The 21,709-nt window shown below is 42.5% G+C and overlaps 1 protein-coding gene across 1 annotated transcript; it reads left to right on the plus strand.

Moving 5' to 3' along the window:
• Positions 1–14,597: 14,597 nt before the first annotated feature.
• LOC119661377 lies at positions 14,598–15,767 on the plus strand. The gene is made up of 2 exons (XM_038070696.1): positions 14,598–15,068; positions 15,136–15,767. Exons 1-2 carry the CDS (start codon positions 14,726–14,728, stop codon positions 15,603–15,605), a joined length of 813 nt encoding a protein of 270 aa, XP_037926624.1. The 5' UTR covers positions 14,598–14,725; the 3' UTR covers positions 15,606–15,767.
• Positions 15,768–21,709: the final 5,942 nt, after the last annotated feature.

Here is a 21,709-nt window from a genome sequence, read left to right on the forward strand (position 1 = left end):
TGTCTTCCTAAACTGCATGGGAAAGGATGCAACTCACCCCATATGTTAGAGAATTATCACCAAATTACCTATCAACAGATATCAATGAATTCCATATGGCTGATAGGCAGATAGATAGGTAGAGTTGCAGGAACTACAAGTTCCCTAATCCGGTGTATCCCTAGGCTGGAGGGCGAGTAGAGAGATACTTATTCTTTCGTGGAGAGTAGGTAAATACGTTTACGTATTATTGTTATTATTCTGGGAAGGGAAAGTCGCACCGTGTGCTTAAAGAACTATTGTGCCCCTTTTACTGGTTATAGTGTACTTATTGATCATAGTATCTCAAGCAAGCCTATAACCGTCAGGAACTTTAGTATGTTCCCCACTTCCAGATCTTTCAACTTTGCATCTGGTATTAAGTGTTCTCTCACATGCCTCGACCTACTTTGCACAAGTGCCGGACACTGTCTCAGGAAGTGTATAGAGGTTTCATTACACTCCCTAGCTTCCTTAGGTGATAGTTTAGCCGACAGTAACCAGTGAGAATTTTCGCTATGATTCGGAGGTTCTATTTGGTAAGGTTTAAGCAATCCTTTGTGCGCATGGGTTCGTATCCCCCAATAAGCACCCTGGACTGCTCCATCCCTGGTAGGCCCGCCCAAAATAGTTCCCTCAACCGTTTCTCTTCGTTTCTTAGATTCATAGCCATGAAACCGTTTCCGATTCCACAGAAGGGTTCTGGCCCGTGTAAAGGCATCCCTGCTCCCTTCTTGGCTAGTTCATCCGCTGCCTCATTGCCTTCCAATCCAGCATGGCCTGGAACCCAAAGTATCCAGACCTTGTTGGACGAGCCGAGTGTATTCAGTCTCTCAAGGCATTCCCATACCAGTTTAGAGTTCACCGGGTTGGACCTAAGTGCCTTGATCGCTGCTTGGTTATCGGTGAGAATAGCTATGTTCTGCCCCTGTAGTTCCTTTGCAGATTAAAGGAGGCACATTTGTCTATGGCGTAAATTTCCGCCTGGAATATGCTAGTGTACCTGCCCATTGGCTCAAGGTACATTTTCCTTGGACCAATGACACCGGCACCCGCTCCCTCTGCTGTGAGGGATCCGTCAGTGTACCAAGTAATCAGTTGCTGGCATAAGCCGTATGTCGCAGCCACGCTCTCCCAGTTTGCCTTGTTACTCCAACGTGTTTCAAACTTCTTATCGAAGTTGTCATGTTATCCCTTGGTATCAGTAATTCGGGAGACCACCTAGAAACAATATCAATCTTCCTTCGATTTAGGCAGCTCCCCGCCTCACTCATACTGCAGGCCATCCTGAATATTGCATGTATGTATGTATCTGCATGTATGTGCAGATGGAGAGTGGTTAATCTCAAAAGGACCTCCAGGAATGCCGTTGGGCATGTCCTCATTGCCCCAGTGATACACACGCAAGCCAGCCTTTGGAGCTTATGAAATTCCCTGGCTTGTGTGCTGAGTTCGGTTCTTTCTGCCCAGATTACCGCTTCATAGGTAATCATTGGCCTTACTATTGCAATGTTTATCCAAAGTAGTATCTTCAGGCTGCAACCCCATATATCTTATGGCTCTCAGGCGGGCAAGTTTGCGCCTCCTGGTGAATCGTATTATGATGGTTTTGGCTGTGTTGATCCGCAGTGCCACCTTCCTGCACCAGGCACTAGTAACCCTTAGTCCAGTATGGATTATATCACATAGGGTATCTATCATGCCCCTACAGATTAAAACAATGTCGTCCGCGTAACCCTGGACTTGTATTCCAGTATTTGTTAGCACGTCCAGGAGTACGTATTAAGTAATCTATATGGGGGCAAAACCGTACTGTTGTCTGGACATGGTTTCTGCCTCCTCTATAGTTGGAACAAGCTATTGTATAAGGTCGCAGTTCAAATCTCCCTTTCTTTGACGATTACCTACTTTGTCGTGGTGAGGGAGCTCAGTAAGGAAGATCCTCCGGGAAACGGGAGGTGATACCAGAAGCCAAGCCGTAATCAAAACCCCAAGCCAAGGGTATGACTACCGTGCCGAGGGCTGAATGGTCACAGGAGTTAAGGCGTAAACGATGAACTTTGGGTACCAGGCGACCGCGAGTTTCAACTAGCCTTGTCTCGACAAAAAAGGGCTCTGCCGAGATCGACTTACTTTCCCCGATAAAACTGAGGCCATGACAGCCAATTATTAGGAAACTAAAAAACAAAAATAAAAACCCTTTTGAAAAACTACAATGAAACCTCGATCGTGACGATCCAACCCCGAGTGGAAGGGCAACCCTGTCCAGGGACAGCACGGCAAACAGCCTTCGGGATCGTTTGGGCACCTGCGGCTAAGGGGAAACTGAAGTGGCAGCGGTCCTCTGACGATCCCAAGTCTTCCACACAAAAGGCAACAAATAATGCTTGGTCGACAACGGCTAGGCCTCCATTTGCAGCCAAAGCTATCGGAGCCGATGGATGGGTCTTGTACGACGACTCTAATCATCCGATTACGACACTGAGCAGTACGAACTGCTTAGGAAAAAACTCTTCCTAGCTGTAAGGACTGCATCCTCGCAAGACATTAAGCTTTTCTTTGAGTCGGGAGGTGTATACCGTAAAATGTTTGCCGTTGAAGATACGAACAAGTTTCTCACGCAGTACTGCTCATCCCTCAACGATGTGTGGGAGGATGGGACTTACCCTGAAAAGGGTCTCTGAGTTGTTATCGTTAAAAAAGTGCCTCCTCTGGCTTCCAGAAGAAGAGCGAAATGGTGCTGGGATTCTGGAACAACTTGCAGAATAACCTCAATACTTCCACCTGGATGCTGCTAGGCAGCAAAACAAGAGAGAGAGATAGGCCAAGAATTTTTCTCACTATCGGCGTTCCCGAACCCGATGTTAAGAAGGTTTGGGGAAAATCGGGCTGCCGGCTCTACTATGGGCTAGGGACCGTCACGTTACAAATGTCGGCTCCTAAAACCATTGAAGGGGACGTGCAGCCTTCGGCATCTTAATTTGAAGCCTAAATGAGGTGCCAGATTTCCCAAATAAATTTGCAACATTGTAAAGCGGCGACTGCAATTATCAGTCGTCGGATTAACAGCTGGAAGGCATTTATATATTTCATACAAGAATCGTGGGTTATTGGTGTGGTAGGCAAGGGCTTGAACTTCCAACATGCTGACCTGTTAAATGCCAATGAAAGTTATCGACCCCGCTTTTGCATGGTAGTCTCAAAAGACGTCCAGGCTTATTTGGTTAACGACCTATGTGATGACCTGCTAAGACTTGAGGACTTTCACCAAAGCGGATACACTGGATGTATACATCCATAATAAAACCCATTTTAATGTATGCATGTATCGTCTGGTGGCCGGGACTGAACTTTGCTAACAGCAGGAAGCTGCTAACGTAGATTCAGAGGCTTGGTTGCCTAAGTATTACTGACCAATGAGTGCTACGATGACTGGGGCACTTGAAGCTATCCTGAATGTACCCCCATTTGATTTGGAAGTGAAACGGAAAGCAGCCATTGACGCATATATTCTCGATACCATTGGAGCTTGGAACGGCGGCCATTCACACGGCCATGCGTGTATCTGGAAATTTCTTGGCAAACATCCGGTAGCTCTGAGTTCGGCCGATCATATGGTTTCCAGATTCGTCTGAAAAGACATACACTGTCATAATCACCAAAGAAGAATGGTCGATAAATGGCCATGAGTTTTTTCAGATTACAGACTTAATAATCTTCACCGGCAGATCAGTTATGGAGGGCGAATCGGGCACAGGGGTGTTCTCAAGGGCCGGCCCCTCAGAAAAATGACGACCATATTCTAGGCGGAGATATATGCCATTCCATTGGCAGCAGAAGGATGTCTGCGACAAAAATGGAAGGGTCGCACCATTCGAATCTCTTCCTCAAAATATCCCAGATACCTTTAGGTATCACAAGAATTCTATTAGTGGATGTGATGCTAGCCATTGCAATTGGAGCACAGCATGCTCAAAGGTCTGATGTCTGATGTGTCCATAAGAAGGGCAGTAGCAGAATGCCGACAATCCTTCTGCAAGTCCTTCTGGTTTTTGACAAGATAAACCTTCCGGTATTTTTGTTTGGTTCTGGCAGGAAAAGGTTGGTGTAACTAGCAACATTTCGGGTCTGCTATCTGTTATTATGTGAAGCTTGTTCCCAGTTTTTGAAAGCAGCATTTGCATGTGCTACTCACACTCCAATTGCTGTTTTCAGAGATTCCATTTCCCTCTACAATATAGTGACCAGGTACTCAGAGTAGTTTCACTGCACTGAACCTGGAAATAGAGCTCAATCGTTCCCACATTCCTGTACGATTTTCGAGGTGAGCAATGTACTACACAACCCCTTCAGTGCAGCCTGGCTATCGCTGAAAATTGCGATGTGCCTGCCCTACAACCGCTTGTTAATTACTCAAGCAGCTGCCTTTAGGACCGGATGCACGTCAGCCTAAAAGATCATTCCTTATTGTCCTAAATGAGAAGTCAACCAGAAGAACCCTTCGCTCAGAACCCTATTCTGTTTTTGAGCCATCGGTGTAGAAAACTTCAGTATATTTGCTACGTATTTTGCTGTTCCGTCCCTGTTTTCTTTAGTTTTCACGATAAGCTAATATCTTCTACCAAACAGATGTGGGGGAACCCGAAAATCAGAAGGCATTGTATGAAGTGGATTCAGTTCTCACAAAACCTCTTTCAATCCTCTATGTCCCTCACTTCCCTTGTTTCTCTATAGATCTATTCGAATTAATCTTTGAGCTGCTCTCATTGCAGTGCTTTGGATATATATGTATATTCAATGGTTGCAAATTGAGTAATGCATCTAGTGGTAGTAGATCCAGTTAATTCAAGCATCATCGACACCAAGTTTCCTGGTGGCATCACAGTCAAACGCCCCTTCAATGTCCATAGATACCCCATCGCGTACTCTCCTTCCCCAGCGTCGGGATGAAGACTACGTTCACCTTTCGTCAAGTAGATTGAGCCTCGCCCTCTGCCTCCAGCATTGGCTATTACGATGCCCAGATCCACAAAGGTTTCAAGCAGGATTTGGCCTCTAGTGTTGGTCACTCGACTTCCCCAGACGAAGCGTTGAAATTGCCGGCAATTATTTTGGAGCTGTAGTTTCTAGTGTCCAACACCAAGCCGTCTTGCATCTCCTCACACTATGCTCATGTGGCACTAGGAAGAGTATAACAGTTGTAGATATGGACGCTGTTGACTTTTTTCCTTACAAAAGTAGCTTCGGGGAATGCGATTGTTTCTTGAATGGCTTGCCGTCCGCATGCCCATATCGCCGCGTTTCCAGATGAGTCCTGCACCCATGCAGTACTACCGTAATTTCAGTAAGGTTCACATATTATCGCCACGTCCGCATTCGACTCTCGAATGGTTTGCGACGGCAAGTCTTGATCTACCTCGCAGTGGTTGAGGTTAATTTGTATCAACCTCATTTGGCCCTACGATTTAACTCCCTCTTATATGCCGGGCACCTGCTGCCACCTGCACAATATCTGGACCCATCGCGCTCACTAGTACATGCTGCTACAAAGTAACCGAAATCGAGGTATCAGAAGCATCTCTTGAGAGATACTTGCTGCCTAACCAATTTTCACCTTAATAATAATAATCGTTGGCGCAACAATCCATATTGGATCAGGGCCTTGAAGTGTGTTAGAGCACGTCATTCAAGACCGTAACGGTACACTAGGAGGCAATGTGGTCAGCATTGCGCTCGCCCGAGATTATTACCCTGATTTGACTCAGGTACACAGCTGAGTCGACTGGTATCCGACGTCAAAACACGATACAAATTCTACTGCCACCAGTGAGATTTGAACCGCGACCTTCTGTACGACAGCCTTGCGCTCTAACCACTCAGCTATCCAGACACTATCCTTAGTTCAACCGGTAAGTTAATGATAGAGTGTGCTTCCATATACCTTTTTCGCTCTCTTTATCCCGCTTTCTTCTATTCCGCTGAGGTTGAATTGTTCCCTTAGCACAGCAAAGATATCCTCTCGCGATATGACCTCGTCTAGATCTTTTACTTTAGCTTGCTCACCTAGCAAATTCTCCACCTGACGCGAAAACTATCTATCTATCAAATACTCCTTATACCTAATACCATTCGCACTACCGCGTAGGTCTGTCAATTCCAAATCGGCTTTCACTTTTCGAAAGATATCGGACGTATCTCCTTTCTTGGAAATAATGATTATTTCCGGACGAATTTTCTTTTTTTCCTTTTGCCGTCTTACGAGCTGTAGACCCTTTCGTCAAGATTTAGGCCGTAGTCGAAGAACTACCGGGAACTTTCTCCGGCGCAATTTTCTTCGGCGAAGTGTTGGTGGATATTCCGCCTTTCCTTGATGAACTTACAGACTTCATTTATGCGTTCTCCCTGTGAAACAAACGCTGTTGCAGTTTGCTGCCTTCCACGATCATATTTTACAGCATCGACTCGTCGATTAAGTCAATTCAGGGACTATCCAAGGTCCTTTCCGAGTCCCGCGACAAATCTTGACTACCTAGGGGCAACGTTGACCTCAGTGGTGACCGTCCTAGTTGGCCAAATATCTCTGAATGTTGCTCAACGCACTAGATCCGCTTTCGCTTGGAAATGCGTTTATCTCAACACTAAGATCAAGTTGCGACTGTTCTGTGCTAGGGTTCTTTCTGTGTTGCTATATGGGAGTAGCACATGGTACGTGAACTCCACTAAAGTAGTAGTACGCTGGCCTGACACCAGTTCAATCGGCTTGGCACTCTTACGCGATGTGATCAGAAGACGGAAGTGGCAATGGATAGGTCGCTCATTAAGGAGCGGCGACAATTGCATTCCGGGCTACGCCATGCAAAAGAGTCCACTCTCCCAAGCTGGCCGGCAAGTGAGTCGTTCCAAGTGCACCTGTCGCAGAACAGTAGAGGAGGAGTGCAAGCGAATCGAGTGGCCATGGAGGGCGCTGAAGGGCATTTCAGGTAATCGCGAGCGATGGCGCGTAGGTATGGTTAATGCGCTATACCTCACCTAAGGTTGAAAAGCAACCATATATATATACGATGTAGCAAGCCTCCCACATTATCTTCAAACACTCCTCTTCTTTAGGAGTTGAAATTTTACTTACAAAAGCCAACAAGCGGTGTAACAGCAGCAGCTGAATAGAAACGCATCAGCGGTAGATCATTGGCAAGCTGTAGATTAAATGTTCGCAGTTGCGGTTTCCGGGGTTTTTGCAATATAACCTCGCCCAACGTATTCGGCAGGGATAATCTTACTACTCACAGAATCGCGCGATAGTAATGCATGTTAAGCTCCTGTGATAAGACTGCACATTATATAAAAATGACATGTTTCCGGCTTTTTATCCATCAGGGCATAATAGTCCTAACAATAAGCAACTAACCCCTGTATATTCACCAACTTTTAGAGCGCACAAAACACCAATCAAAAGAACAAATTCTTATAAATAGCAAAGGACATTTGGCATAAAACATCATAAACCTTGACAATTTTCAGAGTTTTCATAACGCTCTCAACAGATCGAAACATTTTCTTCAGGAAACTTGGCGTTGGGAACATAATTTCAATGGGATCGGTAACGACTTGAAAGTTTCTAGCGAAGTTAGGATACCTTCTCAGTTGTTTCAGAATCTCACTTCCTTCAAAACTACATGAAAACATGTACCTCTCATAGGTAGAAAAGAAGTTGCATGAATAAACGTACTCCTTTGAAAGGAAGTCAGGATATGCGTAAGCGATCATTCCATCCCTGTCAGCGACTCTAAAAATACTGTCTGGGTTTACTGAACTTTCGTTTTCGGGGGCCAATGCTAAGGGTTCTTGCCCCGCGCGTTCTTTTTGTGCTACTTGTTCACTGCATGGGGCCGGATTTCTTTTCGCTGGTAAAACAAAGTTTGACAGATATTTAAGGACTGAACAGAGATCGTTTTGAAAACTATCGAGAGTTTGAGTGACACTTATCCAAAAGTAATCAGCAAGTGAATCCTCGTCCTCTGGGGACATAATGTTATCAGCTGGGATCAAAAAGCTTCCAAGAACTTGAGCTTGGTACCATTCCACCACGGTGATTTGAAGGTAATCCTCAACTTCATTGGAATCATCATCAACAGGGCTTATTATGAGTACTACATCCTTGGGGTCATAGCCGCGTACAATTGCTGCGATAGCTTCACTTAAACGGATTGGGGGGTCTGTTTCCGCTAAGGTATCTTGTCCACCTCTACTTCTACAATGACGATTTGTCCTTTGCTTGTGAACTACTTTTACGATTTCTGTATGTTCGATATCATCGAAAATTGTTTTCAACGCGTAAGTACTTGTCTGTCGAGGTTTCGCGCAAGATGCGTGGCAAACTTCTTTTGGTTTATTGTGAGTTTTTCGGTTCTGCTTCGATGGATTTGGTCGAATCGAGAGGTTCGATTTTTGAGGATGGATCCTTACGGGGGAAGCTTTCGTCGTCGTAGCCCATTCATTTAGCTTCTCTTGAGAGGGCTCCATGAAAGTGATCCTCTGTTTTGTGTCAGAAAAAGATGGTTCGCTTGATGCTTCAAGTATTGGAGTCTTTGGGGTGAATTCCGATGCTCTTGAGGAAACTTCATCGACTAGTTTCTGAAGCATTGGGTCAGGCTGAATTGATATGAAAATATTTTGCGCTCGTACAGGGTTAGCCTTCATATGGACTATTGGAATTTTTTTCTGTTGTTTTTTAATTTTTTTCATAAGTGCAGTCATTGTTAGATAGCGGTGCTTTTTATGAACCTCGCTGTAAAAGCCTCCTACTCGATGAATAGCTCGAAGCTGCCCCCAGTGGCCTTTTGCGGATAGTTTGATTTGTGGTACTTTGGATAAGGGTTCTTTTCCATCAGTTTCGATAGCACTTGTTGAACTCGTATTAGTTTTGCCAGTCATAGCTATGTTATCTACTTTTGATTTGGATTTTTCTAAACTCTTTTTCATTTCCTTTGGCGATAATTTCATGGCTTCCATCGGTATCATCCTCCGCATCCCTTTCGGCGTATCCTTTCGGGCTTCCTTTGACGCCACATTTTGAGATTCTTTTGGCGGTTCTATAGTTCCTACTTTTTGAAAATTGATTGTTTTCTGTTTCTGTATTATTTGCGAAATATCAATTCGTGAAAATTCATCACGCTTTTTTGCTTTTAGCCTCTCTACAATTCCTTTCTTTGCAGGATGAAACTCATCACTCCCCATTTTTATAAGCTCTTCAGATTTCTTATTTGGTACATTTGTCCGTACAACTTTTGTTGGATCTGGTTTGTGCCATTCGTGGTCAGAGTACGATGATACTTCACGATATTGATAGTATTCCAAATCTAAACTGCTGGTCCTGCCAGAATTTTCTGAATTACTCTGAGCCGTTTTATTGAATGCTTCTGGTATAAACTCACTCTCCGATAGTGAAAACTTTGATTTCTCCATTATTAAAGTAGATTTATATTTTATATTTTAAAAACAATTTTTTTTTCTAAATCAATAAACGACTTCTTTTGAAATAGATCTGAATTTTGAACTTTACGAAGAATTTTGACTGCATTTTTATGCATGAACTGACAGCAAGTGACTTTATTTTTCCCTTTCTCATATACGAAAGCAATTGGGTTTCTGAAAGTTACTTACCTTACAGACCAGACCTGATTATGCTTCTGGTTAAAGTTGCATAATTCGGCAAGTCTCCACACGATTTCCTCGCGGAAGCCGCTGAAAACCATCGTTGGATGAGCCAAGTATGTGTAGGGCCGGGCTGGGGGTAGGCTCATCCAACTGACGATGATATGCTTGCCTGTTAATCATGTGTTAGTGGCAAGTAGGTCTGGCTGGGGAATGAGCCGAAGTAACAGCCCGGGGATCGACCTCCTTGCACTGAATAAGGTGCTAATAGGACCCCAATCCAAGGTGGAGCAACATACGCAGAGGGCAGCGCGGCCAATCGGGAGCTTGGTTTTAAGTATGCGAACTGTGAATACCTTGTGCACCTTCAGTTTCAAATAAGACCCTTACCCTCTGGGCCAGGCTAGCCAGGGTGGATATTCTTCCCGGATCATTCGTGGGACCAAGATATGAACTCAATTATAAAAAAAAAACAAATAAACCAACCAGAGGAGAAGAGGTGGTGATGCCAGGCGCATCATCGGAGGGCGAACCAGGAGACAGTACCCGTCGAGAGCAGCAAGTAGCACCGCTGTACTCAAACCAACGCGGGGACCTCCCGGAGGAAGGCGGCAGACAGAATTCATTGCCGTGAAGCTGGGTGTGGCGAGTACCAGGCATAGTGCCCTTAACCTGAAACCCTCCATGCCGGGGGATCCCCCCGACTGATAAAAACGTCAGTCACCGGAAACCGGTTAATAAGTGAAGATCCACAGGTGTCCCGTTCAAGAGCCAGTACCGGAAGGCCATGCATATTCTCAACAAGAGAAGGATCGACCGGAGAAAGTTTGGCCAAGTACTTAAGAATAAACTATCTGGTGCGCAAATTGGCAAGACTGGCATGACAGACAAACTGGAGTCAAAGGTCGGGGCTCTGGAAAAGGCATTCGATACCGCCTTTAAATTTAAATTATGACCATCAAGGGGTTTGCTATTGTCAGAACACTGAAAGTACCAGCGAATCCGCAAAGCTTAGTAAGATTCTGTCCAAGGAACATAGAATCCCATCCTTTCTTAAAAGGTCAGTGAAACCTTGGAGTTGCTGGTTCAGACCCACTTTCCCGCCAGCGAGGAGGGACTGTGAGTCAGATCGTTGCTTGGAGGGTTTGCAGTCACCCAAGTCGTGCGAGTCGGTAATTACCGATAGTAAAATCGGCTGGGCTATAAACAGCTTCTCCGCATATAAATCACCGGGTGCTGATGGCATAATGACGGTCATGCTACAGGAGCAGCAAGTGGCTTGTCGAAATTTACCCGAGCTGTATCTCTTTAGGATACGTACCACAGTCTTGGAGACGTGCAAAAATACGCACTATTTTATCATTAAAAGTGAATTTCTATTTACATGTTGTTCCCAGATGGATGAGCAAGTAAATACCTTACTTTCGCTTAAAACTAAGGGAAGAGACAGAGCCAAAGGGACCTAAGTTAGCGGGCAGCATAATCTTCGGATCGTGGAGAGAAAGCAGATGTCAGGCTCCACGAAGGGGACTTGAAAAAAGCCGTTTTTGTTGCAGGGAAGACTGATGCTGCGGAGTCGTGATTGGCTGAGAAGGGAATGAAAAAGCTTGATTGATGATGTTAACGAAGTGGGAATTGAAACGGAGTTTGTCATCGAATATTAAACTCAGGTCTTGAAAGGAGGTCAGTAGTCAGGTTAAGCGAATAGTAGAACCAGTGGAATTCGCGGATATTCTGTGTGAGGACAAGAGCAAAGTTCAACGGAGATGAAACAGAGGTGTATAATTTAAGGTCGTCCGCGTAAAGTATACATGGGAAGGTGAGGATAGAAAGGAGGTTATTAAAAAAAGAGAAGAATAGTAGGGTGCTAAGTGTAGAGCATTATAGAACACCAGAGGAAGAAGAGAAAGGGCGAGTTGAGGAACCAAGAAAAGAAACTCTGCAAGAACGGTATGATAAGTACAAGTGGAGCCAAGAGATAATTAAAGAGTAAGAGCTGAGTAGAGAGAGTTTGGAGAGAAAATTATTGCGAGCAACGGTATCAAAGGCTTTAGAGAAGTCACCATATATAACGTCTACTTCCCCTCGTGAATCTAAGCATTTAGTGACGAAGTTTGCAAGGACCAGTAAGTTTGAAGCAGTAGAATGATAAGGTCTCTTTTCCATAGATGAGCAAAATAGAATTCTTCGAGATGTTTGTTGACGATTGTACACAGAGGAAGGGAATTGTTTTGCCTACATTTAACAAGAAAGAGGTTAGGAACCCCAGCGGTCCGACATTAGTGTCGAGATTATCACTAAGCAAATCAGCTAAGGAAGGCGTAAGGAGTGGAATGGTGAGAGATTTGGAGCAATATGCATCAAGAATGGATGCAGTGGTGGATGCAGTAAACACGGAAGAGAAATAAGAATGGAGAGATTGGGTGGGGTTACGGAAATATCGAGTGTAGGGCGAAAATGGATGCTCGACAAGTGCATTTTAAATACTTTTTTTATCATGGACTTAACAGTGGAGCGCTTCATTCCTAGAACCCCGAAACTTCTTCCGCGATGCATATTTCAACCAGATCTTATTAAGGATCTCTTAGGCTGAGTTGATACCGCCAAAGTTGGCTTTGCGGAAGTTGAACTTAGTAGATTTATGCACAGTTTTTTCTAATTTGAACGGAAGAGCCCTAATTCAAATTCAAGGGGATATGCAAAGAAATAAAGGGAGGTGGCGCTCTAAGTGGTTGGAAAGGGAGAGATCGAGAGTGCGGTTCAAGGAGTTTTTGGTGGTATTAAAATTCAGGACAGCATAAGTGTTCATAAAAGGAAAGAAAGAATTGGAAGGCTATAATTTGGCCAGTTGAGTTTGGGAGATTAAAAGGGAATAATGAAACAAGTCGAGAAGCCGGAAGCTGATCTCTGTAGGTATGAGAGGTTTTGTTTATTGCTTATATAAACATATTTCATTAGGCATTCGTTTCATTTCTACCTTGTTCGTAATGTTTAAGGATCTAATTTATCAGACCATTCCCAAGAAATTTGAACAAAAGCGACAACTTTGATCTGTTATATCTCTGTTAGTTATAGTGCGATTTCCACCAAACTTGGTAGTATATTATGCTCTACAATATAACCTATATTACTGCATGCAATTGACGATCCTGGGGCAAATTTAAGGGAGGTTCCCAAGCAATTTTTAAAAATTATACATGGAATGAATATGCTGATATACTATTACTAACTTTTTTAAGTTGGTCGCTATGGAGAACATATTGAAGCGTAGATACTAGGCAACAATATTTCTTTTCATTTGGGTTGTTTAGTTTCGGAGCACGATTCCTTGAACTAACTGACCCTTTTCGGACCCCGCACTCCTCTTCTGTGCAACCAATGTCAAAGCTAATACCAGCTTCGGGAAATGCTAGAGTTCTTTATTTGATACCCCACATGACTATATGCGGTGAAAGAAGTTTTGACTATTCAGGCGACCGGTGATCAAATGAAAAATGATTCGGTCAATCGATTATGCCCTTACCCTGATCATATAAGAAATTTTGTTTTATTGCGGTCTTAAAATATTAAATTTTACACAAGAATTTTTTAATTGCTTTTAGGTAAGTTAATTAAGATTCGCGGTTTGGGTGATTTTATTCCCTGGTTCCCTTAGGATCACCAAGCTATCTTACGCGTTTAGCTTCCTACTTTTCCTGCATTCCTTAATGACCTCTATGTTGTACCATGTGATCCTATGCCTTGCCTCTATGATGTAACGTGTTGTACTCTTCGTTTTCTCTCTTCTGGTCGTTTCTGCTTCTCTCTCGTGCTCTTCTTAGCGTACCGAAGCCAGTCTTCACATTTGTCTTATGTAGCTCTTCTCATATTCTAGACGTGTCCCTTTAGATATACTGATGGCTTCGTGCTTTGATTTGTGGAGGGGGGAAAGGGCTAATTTTAGTCTGCTTTGGAGCTGGTGAATCCTACTCAATGGTACCATGCCGATGTTTAACTCTTTCATCCTTTTTAAGAATATGTGATCCATGTATCCTTTTACAGCGAGTGGCGTCATTTTGAGTTGAGTATGAAGGGGGCCGTAAAATGTTTTTTTTTTCACAAAATATGGTCATATGGGGCATCAAATGAAAGAGTTCGGTTAATTTTCTTTTTAAAACTGATTTTATTTCTGATATTGGATGAAACGTATTGGAATGGGGACTCAAAATGTGTGCGCTGAAAAGTGAAACAGGTCTTATTCTCAGAAGCTTCCCTCCCGAAAAATCGGAAAAACTCACAGTGATGCATCTGTACGAAATCTAGGCCTCAAAACGCATCCCGTTCCGATATTTGTATAAATAAAGTTAATAATAGTATACTACCAAGTTTTAGAAATTTACTGGAAACCCCCTTCAGTTCATCGCAGTGTAAAATTCAGCATTAGCATAGCTGATAGTATAGGACATAGTTTTGAAAAGTTTGAATGCAACCCAACTATTATTAACAAAGTTCTAGAAAGTCAAAGTTTCCCATTTCAGGTAAATTCATTGCATTTTAAGACACGTATGACGTCATCATCATATAAAATGAATTTATATGACCGACGGGGTCCAGGTGAACGTTTTAGTTTTCCTTTTTAAGGTTTTATGTGAAACAAGACCTTATTAAAATCGATTCAATGTCTGTCTGTCCGTCGGGCTTGAGGAAGAAATTTTCTTGGTGGTGCGACGCCCGTTTTAATTCCAAAGCGCTTTTTTCGCAGGTATGTTTTCTCTGTAATGGAATTTCGAGGGCGTCAATTGGGGCTCTGATTCTTACCAGCTCCTCCCCCTAAAAATTAATTTTATCTTTACAAATATCTGCTCCCATGCCCGAATCAGCTTATACCCAATGCACTCTCACTCACCCCCTCACACGATTTTTTTTACCCTATGATATTAATGATTTTATTTGTCACAAATGACAATAAAACGAGTTTATTACTAACAAAAAATTAATTAATTAAAATCTGCAGTGTGTTTTTATTTCATTTCGAAAAATTTAAACAAAAAAAATAAGGCAAAAATTTACTCAAACTATGGCTGAAATCAACATCCCCGTTAATGACCTATTAATTGACCAAGAAAGTGACCAACGTTTTGAAAATACACCAAGTGTTAAAATGTCCTTGAGTCGATGTGTTTCTGATATTAACTTGCCCGAACGTGAAATGAACATCAACGGCAACGATCTTGGCAAAAAGACATTCAATACGGTCATATTCGACCGCTTTTTCTCATCAACATGTCAATATAATTATAAAAGCATTGTTGGAAATGATCGGCTTCCAAATGACTTAGAGTTAAATTCACTTGAAGTCCCCAGTCCCGGAAAACTTACTGAGGACTCCAAAGACTCTGGATGGGTTGAAGAACAATTCTGTACGTATAATGGGTGCTTATTCAATATTTACCACAATAACAAATTCATATCTTTCTTTTTATAAAGACAACGACCCAAGCATACGCGACAACGATCGTAAGGAAGCAATACTAAGTCCCAAAAGAAAGCGCAGCGATCCCCAAATAGTGTGTTCCGTTTCTGGAAGTCTTGACTCGATCCTTGGGGACTTACGCTCGATTCCCATTCAAATACTTTCAACGTCAGAAGACGAAGCTGTGGGTCCCAACGGCTTAACTATGAAGTCGTTTAAAGAAAATTACTTTTGTGGGAAATCCCCCAAGGATCTTAACCAAATGATTGTCGAATTGAGTGGTCATCGGAAATCTGAAGAAATTTTTCTATGGGTCCTGAGGGAAAAGACCAACCCGGATGTGTTTCATGTTCATATTATAGGTAGAGAGGCTGGATGTCTTCTGGGCCAAATTCCTCTCAATGAAACAGAGTTTAAAAGAGCCCAAACCGAAGGACTTTTTGACAAATTTCTATCTTTGCTTTTATTGGATTCAGTGCAATGAGATGATGTCTAGGTTATTGAAAAATAGTTCGCAGTAAATAGTTAGCAGATTAAGCAGACAATAATAAAAATTATCTTAGGTATTTATTTGGATAGACATTATGATAGATATGTTGCCTGTGGGAATTGATGAAGATTAACAAACCTACACTTAGAAATTCTATGATAGTTTCATTGCTGACTTCTAATTAATGAAACTAAGCATTGAAAATATTCCGGGTCATAAGTGGTTACTACCCCAACATCGGATCCCACTCTCATATCAAAGGCATAGAAGACATCATGTTTAAGACGAAATCCTTAAAATAAGAACCTTAACATGATCACCTTAAAAGGTACAGGGACCATCTTAAAATATCATAGCATCGTTGGTCAAGGACGGATTTGATTTGTCAAAAAATTGAGGACACCATTCGCCTCCCAGAAAATGCAGAATATTAAGAAATGGAATGAACCCTCCAAAAAGCCATATGACATGGCTGCACTGCGGAGTAAACCTTAATATATTAGAAACATGCGATATATATTTTCGTGTGTATATGCATGTCTCCTGTTCACTATATTTTGTACGCCACAGCGAATCCAATAAGGATTTAGGCGAGTTTGCTTTCCGCGGACCCATACCTGCTGCATTTCTCTAGAGAGAAGATGCTTCAGATGTCTTGGTCTAGGCCACTTTGCGGCAGCATGCACTTGCCAACATGATAAGTAGAAAAGGTTTAGGAAATGCGGAAAGAAGAGGCAAGGATTGTACCGGAGGTACGAGGAAGATGCAACAACTGGTACCTTGTAGGTGGTTACGGGTACCCGCGATTTAGGAAGAAGCTACCACGGACAGGTAAATGATAAATCAATCCCAACCAGCTCAGGACTTACTTCACAAAAAATTCGAGAGTCGAATGTAGACGTGACGGTAATCTGAAAACCAAATTATGGTAGTGCTACTTGGGTGAGGGATACGTGTGGCCACGATGCGATTGGAAGACGGCACATGGAAGACAAGTCCTACCAGAAACAATGGCGTTAATGCATTTATAAGGAACTCCAGACATCCCGGGTTTGTGCCGAGGTCCGCCAATTCGATATCCCTAAAAGCTGCCTCGTATCCTGGTCTACACCATCACTCCACCTAAGGTAGGGTCTGCCACACATTTCTTCTTATTTTTATACCATAGAGATTGTCTTATAAACTTTTCGAGCTAGATCAGCTTCTCCTCTATGGATTAAACGACCCACCTATCGCAACCTATTGAGCCGGATTTTATTCCGTACCAGGCGCCGGTGGTATCGCTCATAGATTTCGTAGTTATGGTGGTTATGTGGGGGGCCGAAAATTATCGGAGGGCTTTTCTCTCGAAAGCGGCCATGGGCTCGTTATTTTCTTGCTGAGAACCCAGGTCTCCGAGGAATACATGAGGACTAGCAAAAATATAGTCTTGTACAGTAAAAACTTTGTTCCTATGGTAAGACGTTACGAGCGGAACACTTTTTGTAAAGTGAAGTAGACTCTGTTGGCAGCCAAGTGATTTTGGATCCTAGATAGAAGAAATTATCAACGCTTTCAAAGTTTCTATATTTATTGTTCTTATTTAGCCAGTGCGGCTTGATGCTGTAGTTTCTTTGTTTTTTGGCGCTGACGTTGCAGCCATGTATTTCGTTTTGCCTTCATTAACATGCGGCCCGAAATCTCGCGCCCTTGCTCGATGACGGCACTTTTGTATATATCGGGTTGTTCTTCCTATAATGTCAATATCGTTAATATGGGCTAGTAGTACCGTGGTACACTTTTTCCAGGACCAGGTTAAAAAAGATGCTTGACAGGGCATCCCCTCGTCTTAGACCGTTGTTGATCTTAAATGGTCCTGTTGCTTTTATTTGGCCTCGCATATTGGTCAGGGTCAGCCTAGTTAGTCTTATTAGTTTCGTTAGGATACCGAATTCTTCCATAGCCGTGTATAGTTTTACCCTCGCTATGCTATCATAGGCGTCCTTGAAGGCGATGAAAAGATCACCAACAGTTTTTCCATCGCTTGCCGTAAAGAATAAATGTGATCTGTTGCTGATTTGCTGGAGCGAAACTTCCTTGGTATGGAATGATGATGTTCTGGGCGCATGGGCGTTTCCGACCTGGTATTGCGGAGAATATCTTATAGATGGTACTCAACAACATGATAACTCTACAAAGCTGCACTGTGTGGTATCTCCCTTTTTATGTATGGGGCAGATGCTTTGGTACCAGCAGTCAGGCATTAGTTTACTGTCCCACTGCTTGGGCATATGCTGATGAGCTGCTTAGTATAGTTGGGCACCTCCATATTTAACAAGTTCGCCTGTAAATTCATTGTTTCTCCTATGCTCGTGGTGGCAGCATTTGCCCGTCGTCTTCAGTTAAAGGGACCTCCAAGTCCCCGATATTTTGGTTGTTGAGCAGTTCATCAAAATACTTAACCCAACCGATTCAACATGCCCATTTTGAGGGAAATCAGATTTCCCTCTGTTGACTTGTTGGTAAAATGCGGTTCCTCCCTGTACTTTACAAGTTTACAGGCTTGTTGGTTCCACCAGGCTTCCTTTTCACTTAACTTAACGTTCACGCTTAGGGTTATATTTCGAAATTCGGAGCACATGGTTTACTGGAAGGTCACTAAAAGTTATAGTAGCTCTTAGCCAGAAAACGGTTCCCTGTCCAGCACCTCTCTTGCAATACTCTTAAATCGTCCCTATATTGGGACTGTGCAGAAAGCACACGTTCCTTGTTATTAAGCGCGAATCGTTTACCCGTTTTCTTTGATATACAGCGAGCTGCTCCTGTTTATCGAGCTTCTGGGTGCTTCCTCAGAGCAAGAGTATGAATTGGAGTGAGTCCCATTCTATGATCGACGCAATAGCTATGTCTCATGGAAATGACGCGAGAGGCGATGTCCGCCAGTAAATTATTTGCGTTAGTGGCACTCAAAGTCAAGAATGCTTTCCATTTGGATTTGGAGTAAAGTTAAATTGGGCGCAACTGGCTACTTACGATCGGTTAATCGAGAATTACTTGTTGGAAAGGCTTCTCTGGTACGAAACTAGGCGGCCGACCGAAAGAATACATTGTGGTAGCAGGTGTTCCTCAAGGTTTCCTTTAGCAGCTATTAGTAGGAGGTAACATTGATTGGTTTTGCAGACGACATGACGATGGTTGCAGTGAAGAGGATTTGGTATTGGAACCTTTCGTGCTATTACATTATGATTGTGAATGGTTAAACTGGCTGCTGAAAATACGGAAGCGGTTTTTACTAACGATTGCAGGAAAGCAATAATACTCTTAACAGCCGGGTTGGCGGCCACATGATTTTCTCAAAATAAGCGATTAAATACCTCTGGTTAATGATCGATGTCAAATTAGTGATACTTGGACTATGCACAAGGGAAGGCCAAAATATAGGCGCAGGGCGTTTATCGTATCCATCTTTCTGTACTCAGGTACAGTGAATTCAGTATACCGCCCAACTGGGTGTATGACGTATGGCGACTAGAGATGGACCGCGGATTCCCCGGAAGTGACCGGAGTGAAATCCACATGGAAAGAGCTGCACAGGGGATAGCAGCGACGGTGGGATGACTTCCAGGAAGATCTCTGGATAACTGCATTGAATTTGAAACTGAAACTCGAATGGGTGATCTAAATGCACCAGTGTAAAATAGAGCCCTTCCATTTACCATGCATGGTGGTTTCAGTCAGTGAGAACTCCCTATGGGGCCGCAATTTGATGCAGAAGCATCCTTTTAAGATTTACACATCCACCTAAAAAAATCCGTTGCAAACACTCTTAAGCGAATATGAGGTTTAATTATAATGGTGAATTCGAGATGGATGGAAATTTGTTGTTTGTTTTCACTACTTTAAGAGTTGCTTTACAATTTTGTTACTTTAGCATAGAGCCTAACTTGGAAATAAACTTGCTGATAACTGAATGAAGTTACTGTTTTTAAAAAATAAACGAGTCGGGAAATCGGAAGCTGGATGCTTCAGGTATAAAAGGTTTTGTGTATTTCTTATATAAAGACATTTGAGTGTGCATTTACCCCATTAGTACGTAGTACGTTATATATGCATATATTGTATTATGTGAGAGTGTCCATGATATTGACATTCATAGTCTTGAATTTGTAAAGAAATGACAGCAGTAATAGTGCAGTTTCTACCAAACTTGGTAGGCTTATGCTCTATATTATAGACTATATTACTTCAAAATTGCATGGTACTAAGATGAACTTAAAAGGAGTTGTGCAGCCCATTACCAAAAATTATTATAATATACTACTATAATTAACTTTATCTTGAAGAATATCGGTATGGAGGGTATTTCGGGGCCTAGGTACCATATAGTGACAGCCCCTTGATTTCTTTCAGATTTTTTGGTTTGGTAGTTTCTGAGAATGATCAATTTCGATCCCCCGCACTCTCCACCTTCCTAACAAATGTCAAAACTCGGGGCAGATTCGAGAAATACTGACCCAGACCTTTCATTTGATATCCCACATGACTCCATTTGGTGAAGAAAATGTTCACCCTCCCTTGAATTCTGACAGTCCACATCTTTCCGCTAAATTTGGTGTCAATCGCTATAACTGTCTCCGAAAAAATGCGTGTGACGGACAGACAGACAGACAGACAAACAGTCGGACAAACAGAAAGTAAACCGATTTTAATAAGGCTTTGTTTTATCAAAACCTTAAAAAGATGAGCATGAAGTTAGGAAATGATAGTTGCAATCAAGTCACAGCAGACTCAAAATATTACTTATCAGTCCGCATTTCAGACAATAATTTACGAAGACAGATTTTTCTGAACACGAAGTGGCGCCTTAAAGGCAGAAAACGAAGTGTCGTTTGTTTAAGGAAGCCACCCAAGGTACCTCCCCCTTAGAGTATAAGAGGCAAGCGATGGGGTCTTAGGGCAAATTAAAAGAAAGGCCATCGCCTTCTCTCTCTCAAATTATCTACGGATAGTCAAGTCGATCACTTAACTTTTTTTCCAACGTAGTTTAAGGAACAATGTATCTTTAGAAGATTTACTATGATCTTCACGTTTGCTATCTTGCAGGATAGTGAGAACGCTATGAGCAGTACTGTATTAATGGTGGGAGGTTTGTTGATTTCTGAAGTTTCCACTGTCTCATCATTGGGTGTACTTATACAAGCGCAGAATTTATTGTATTTCAACTGACCGACACCGTACGAGCAAGAGAGAACACTTTGCAGTCAGCAGTAGATAGCGGTAACATCGGCCTCGAAAGGGATCATCATCTGATGGTCGTCAATTATTGCAGGGTTGGAAGGCTACAATTCCCTAAGTTCAACATTTCAACGTTTATATAATCCTGCTGTCGCTCGGCAGAGGAGGAGTTATCTTGCTGTTCGGACGCAAATACACTTAGTTGTCCGCCTGATGATTTCAACTGATGTTGGGCCGCCATCTAAAAGGCTCTTTTCTAGGAAGGGAGGACAATCTCGCTGTCTAATCGTTAACGTGGATCGATGACCGGAAAGGATTGAAGGCTTCATTAACTACTGATGAGCGATGGCGGGCTTGACCTGCTCGAATTCCAATACTGTGTGAAATTTCGGGATGTTCCAGGTAATCTGTGCTGGGACAAAAGGAAATTGGCTATTGAATTGGCCAGAGAAGTGGAAGATACTGCAGATCGATGATTTCAGAAGTGTATACCGCATCACGAAAGGACTTATATGTGTTCGAAGACCATTTAATTGTCCTGTTAGAAAAGATTACGGTCGTTACCTCATCCATGAACATTTAAGAAACGGAGGTTTCTGCCGACGGTAGGATGTTGCTCGAGGCATGTTAATTTTTATGTTATCCACGTTAGAGCAGTAGGCCCATTAATGACATCTCTGCATTCTGATTGACTTGTCAATATCTCATAAGACTACACGATGATATATATAAATTAATAGTTTTCTAAATTTATTAAAACTCATGTTTTTATTTTAAATTTTCGCAGGACAAGTGAAATTTTCAGTCTACTAACGTACGAAATTACAAGTGTAATTTACAATAAAAGTACGAAATTTATAGAAGTAAGAGAAAAGTAGTGTAAA

The sequence above is a fragment of the Hermetia illucens genome, chromosome 1 (assembly GCF_905115235.1).
Source record: "Hermetia illucens chromosome 1, iHerIll2.2.curated.20191125, whole genome shotgun sequence".
Lineage (NCBI taxonomy): Eukaryota > Metazoa > Arthropoda > Insecta > Diptera > Stratiomyidae > Hermetia > Hermetia illucens.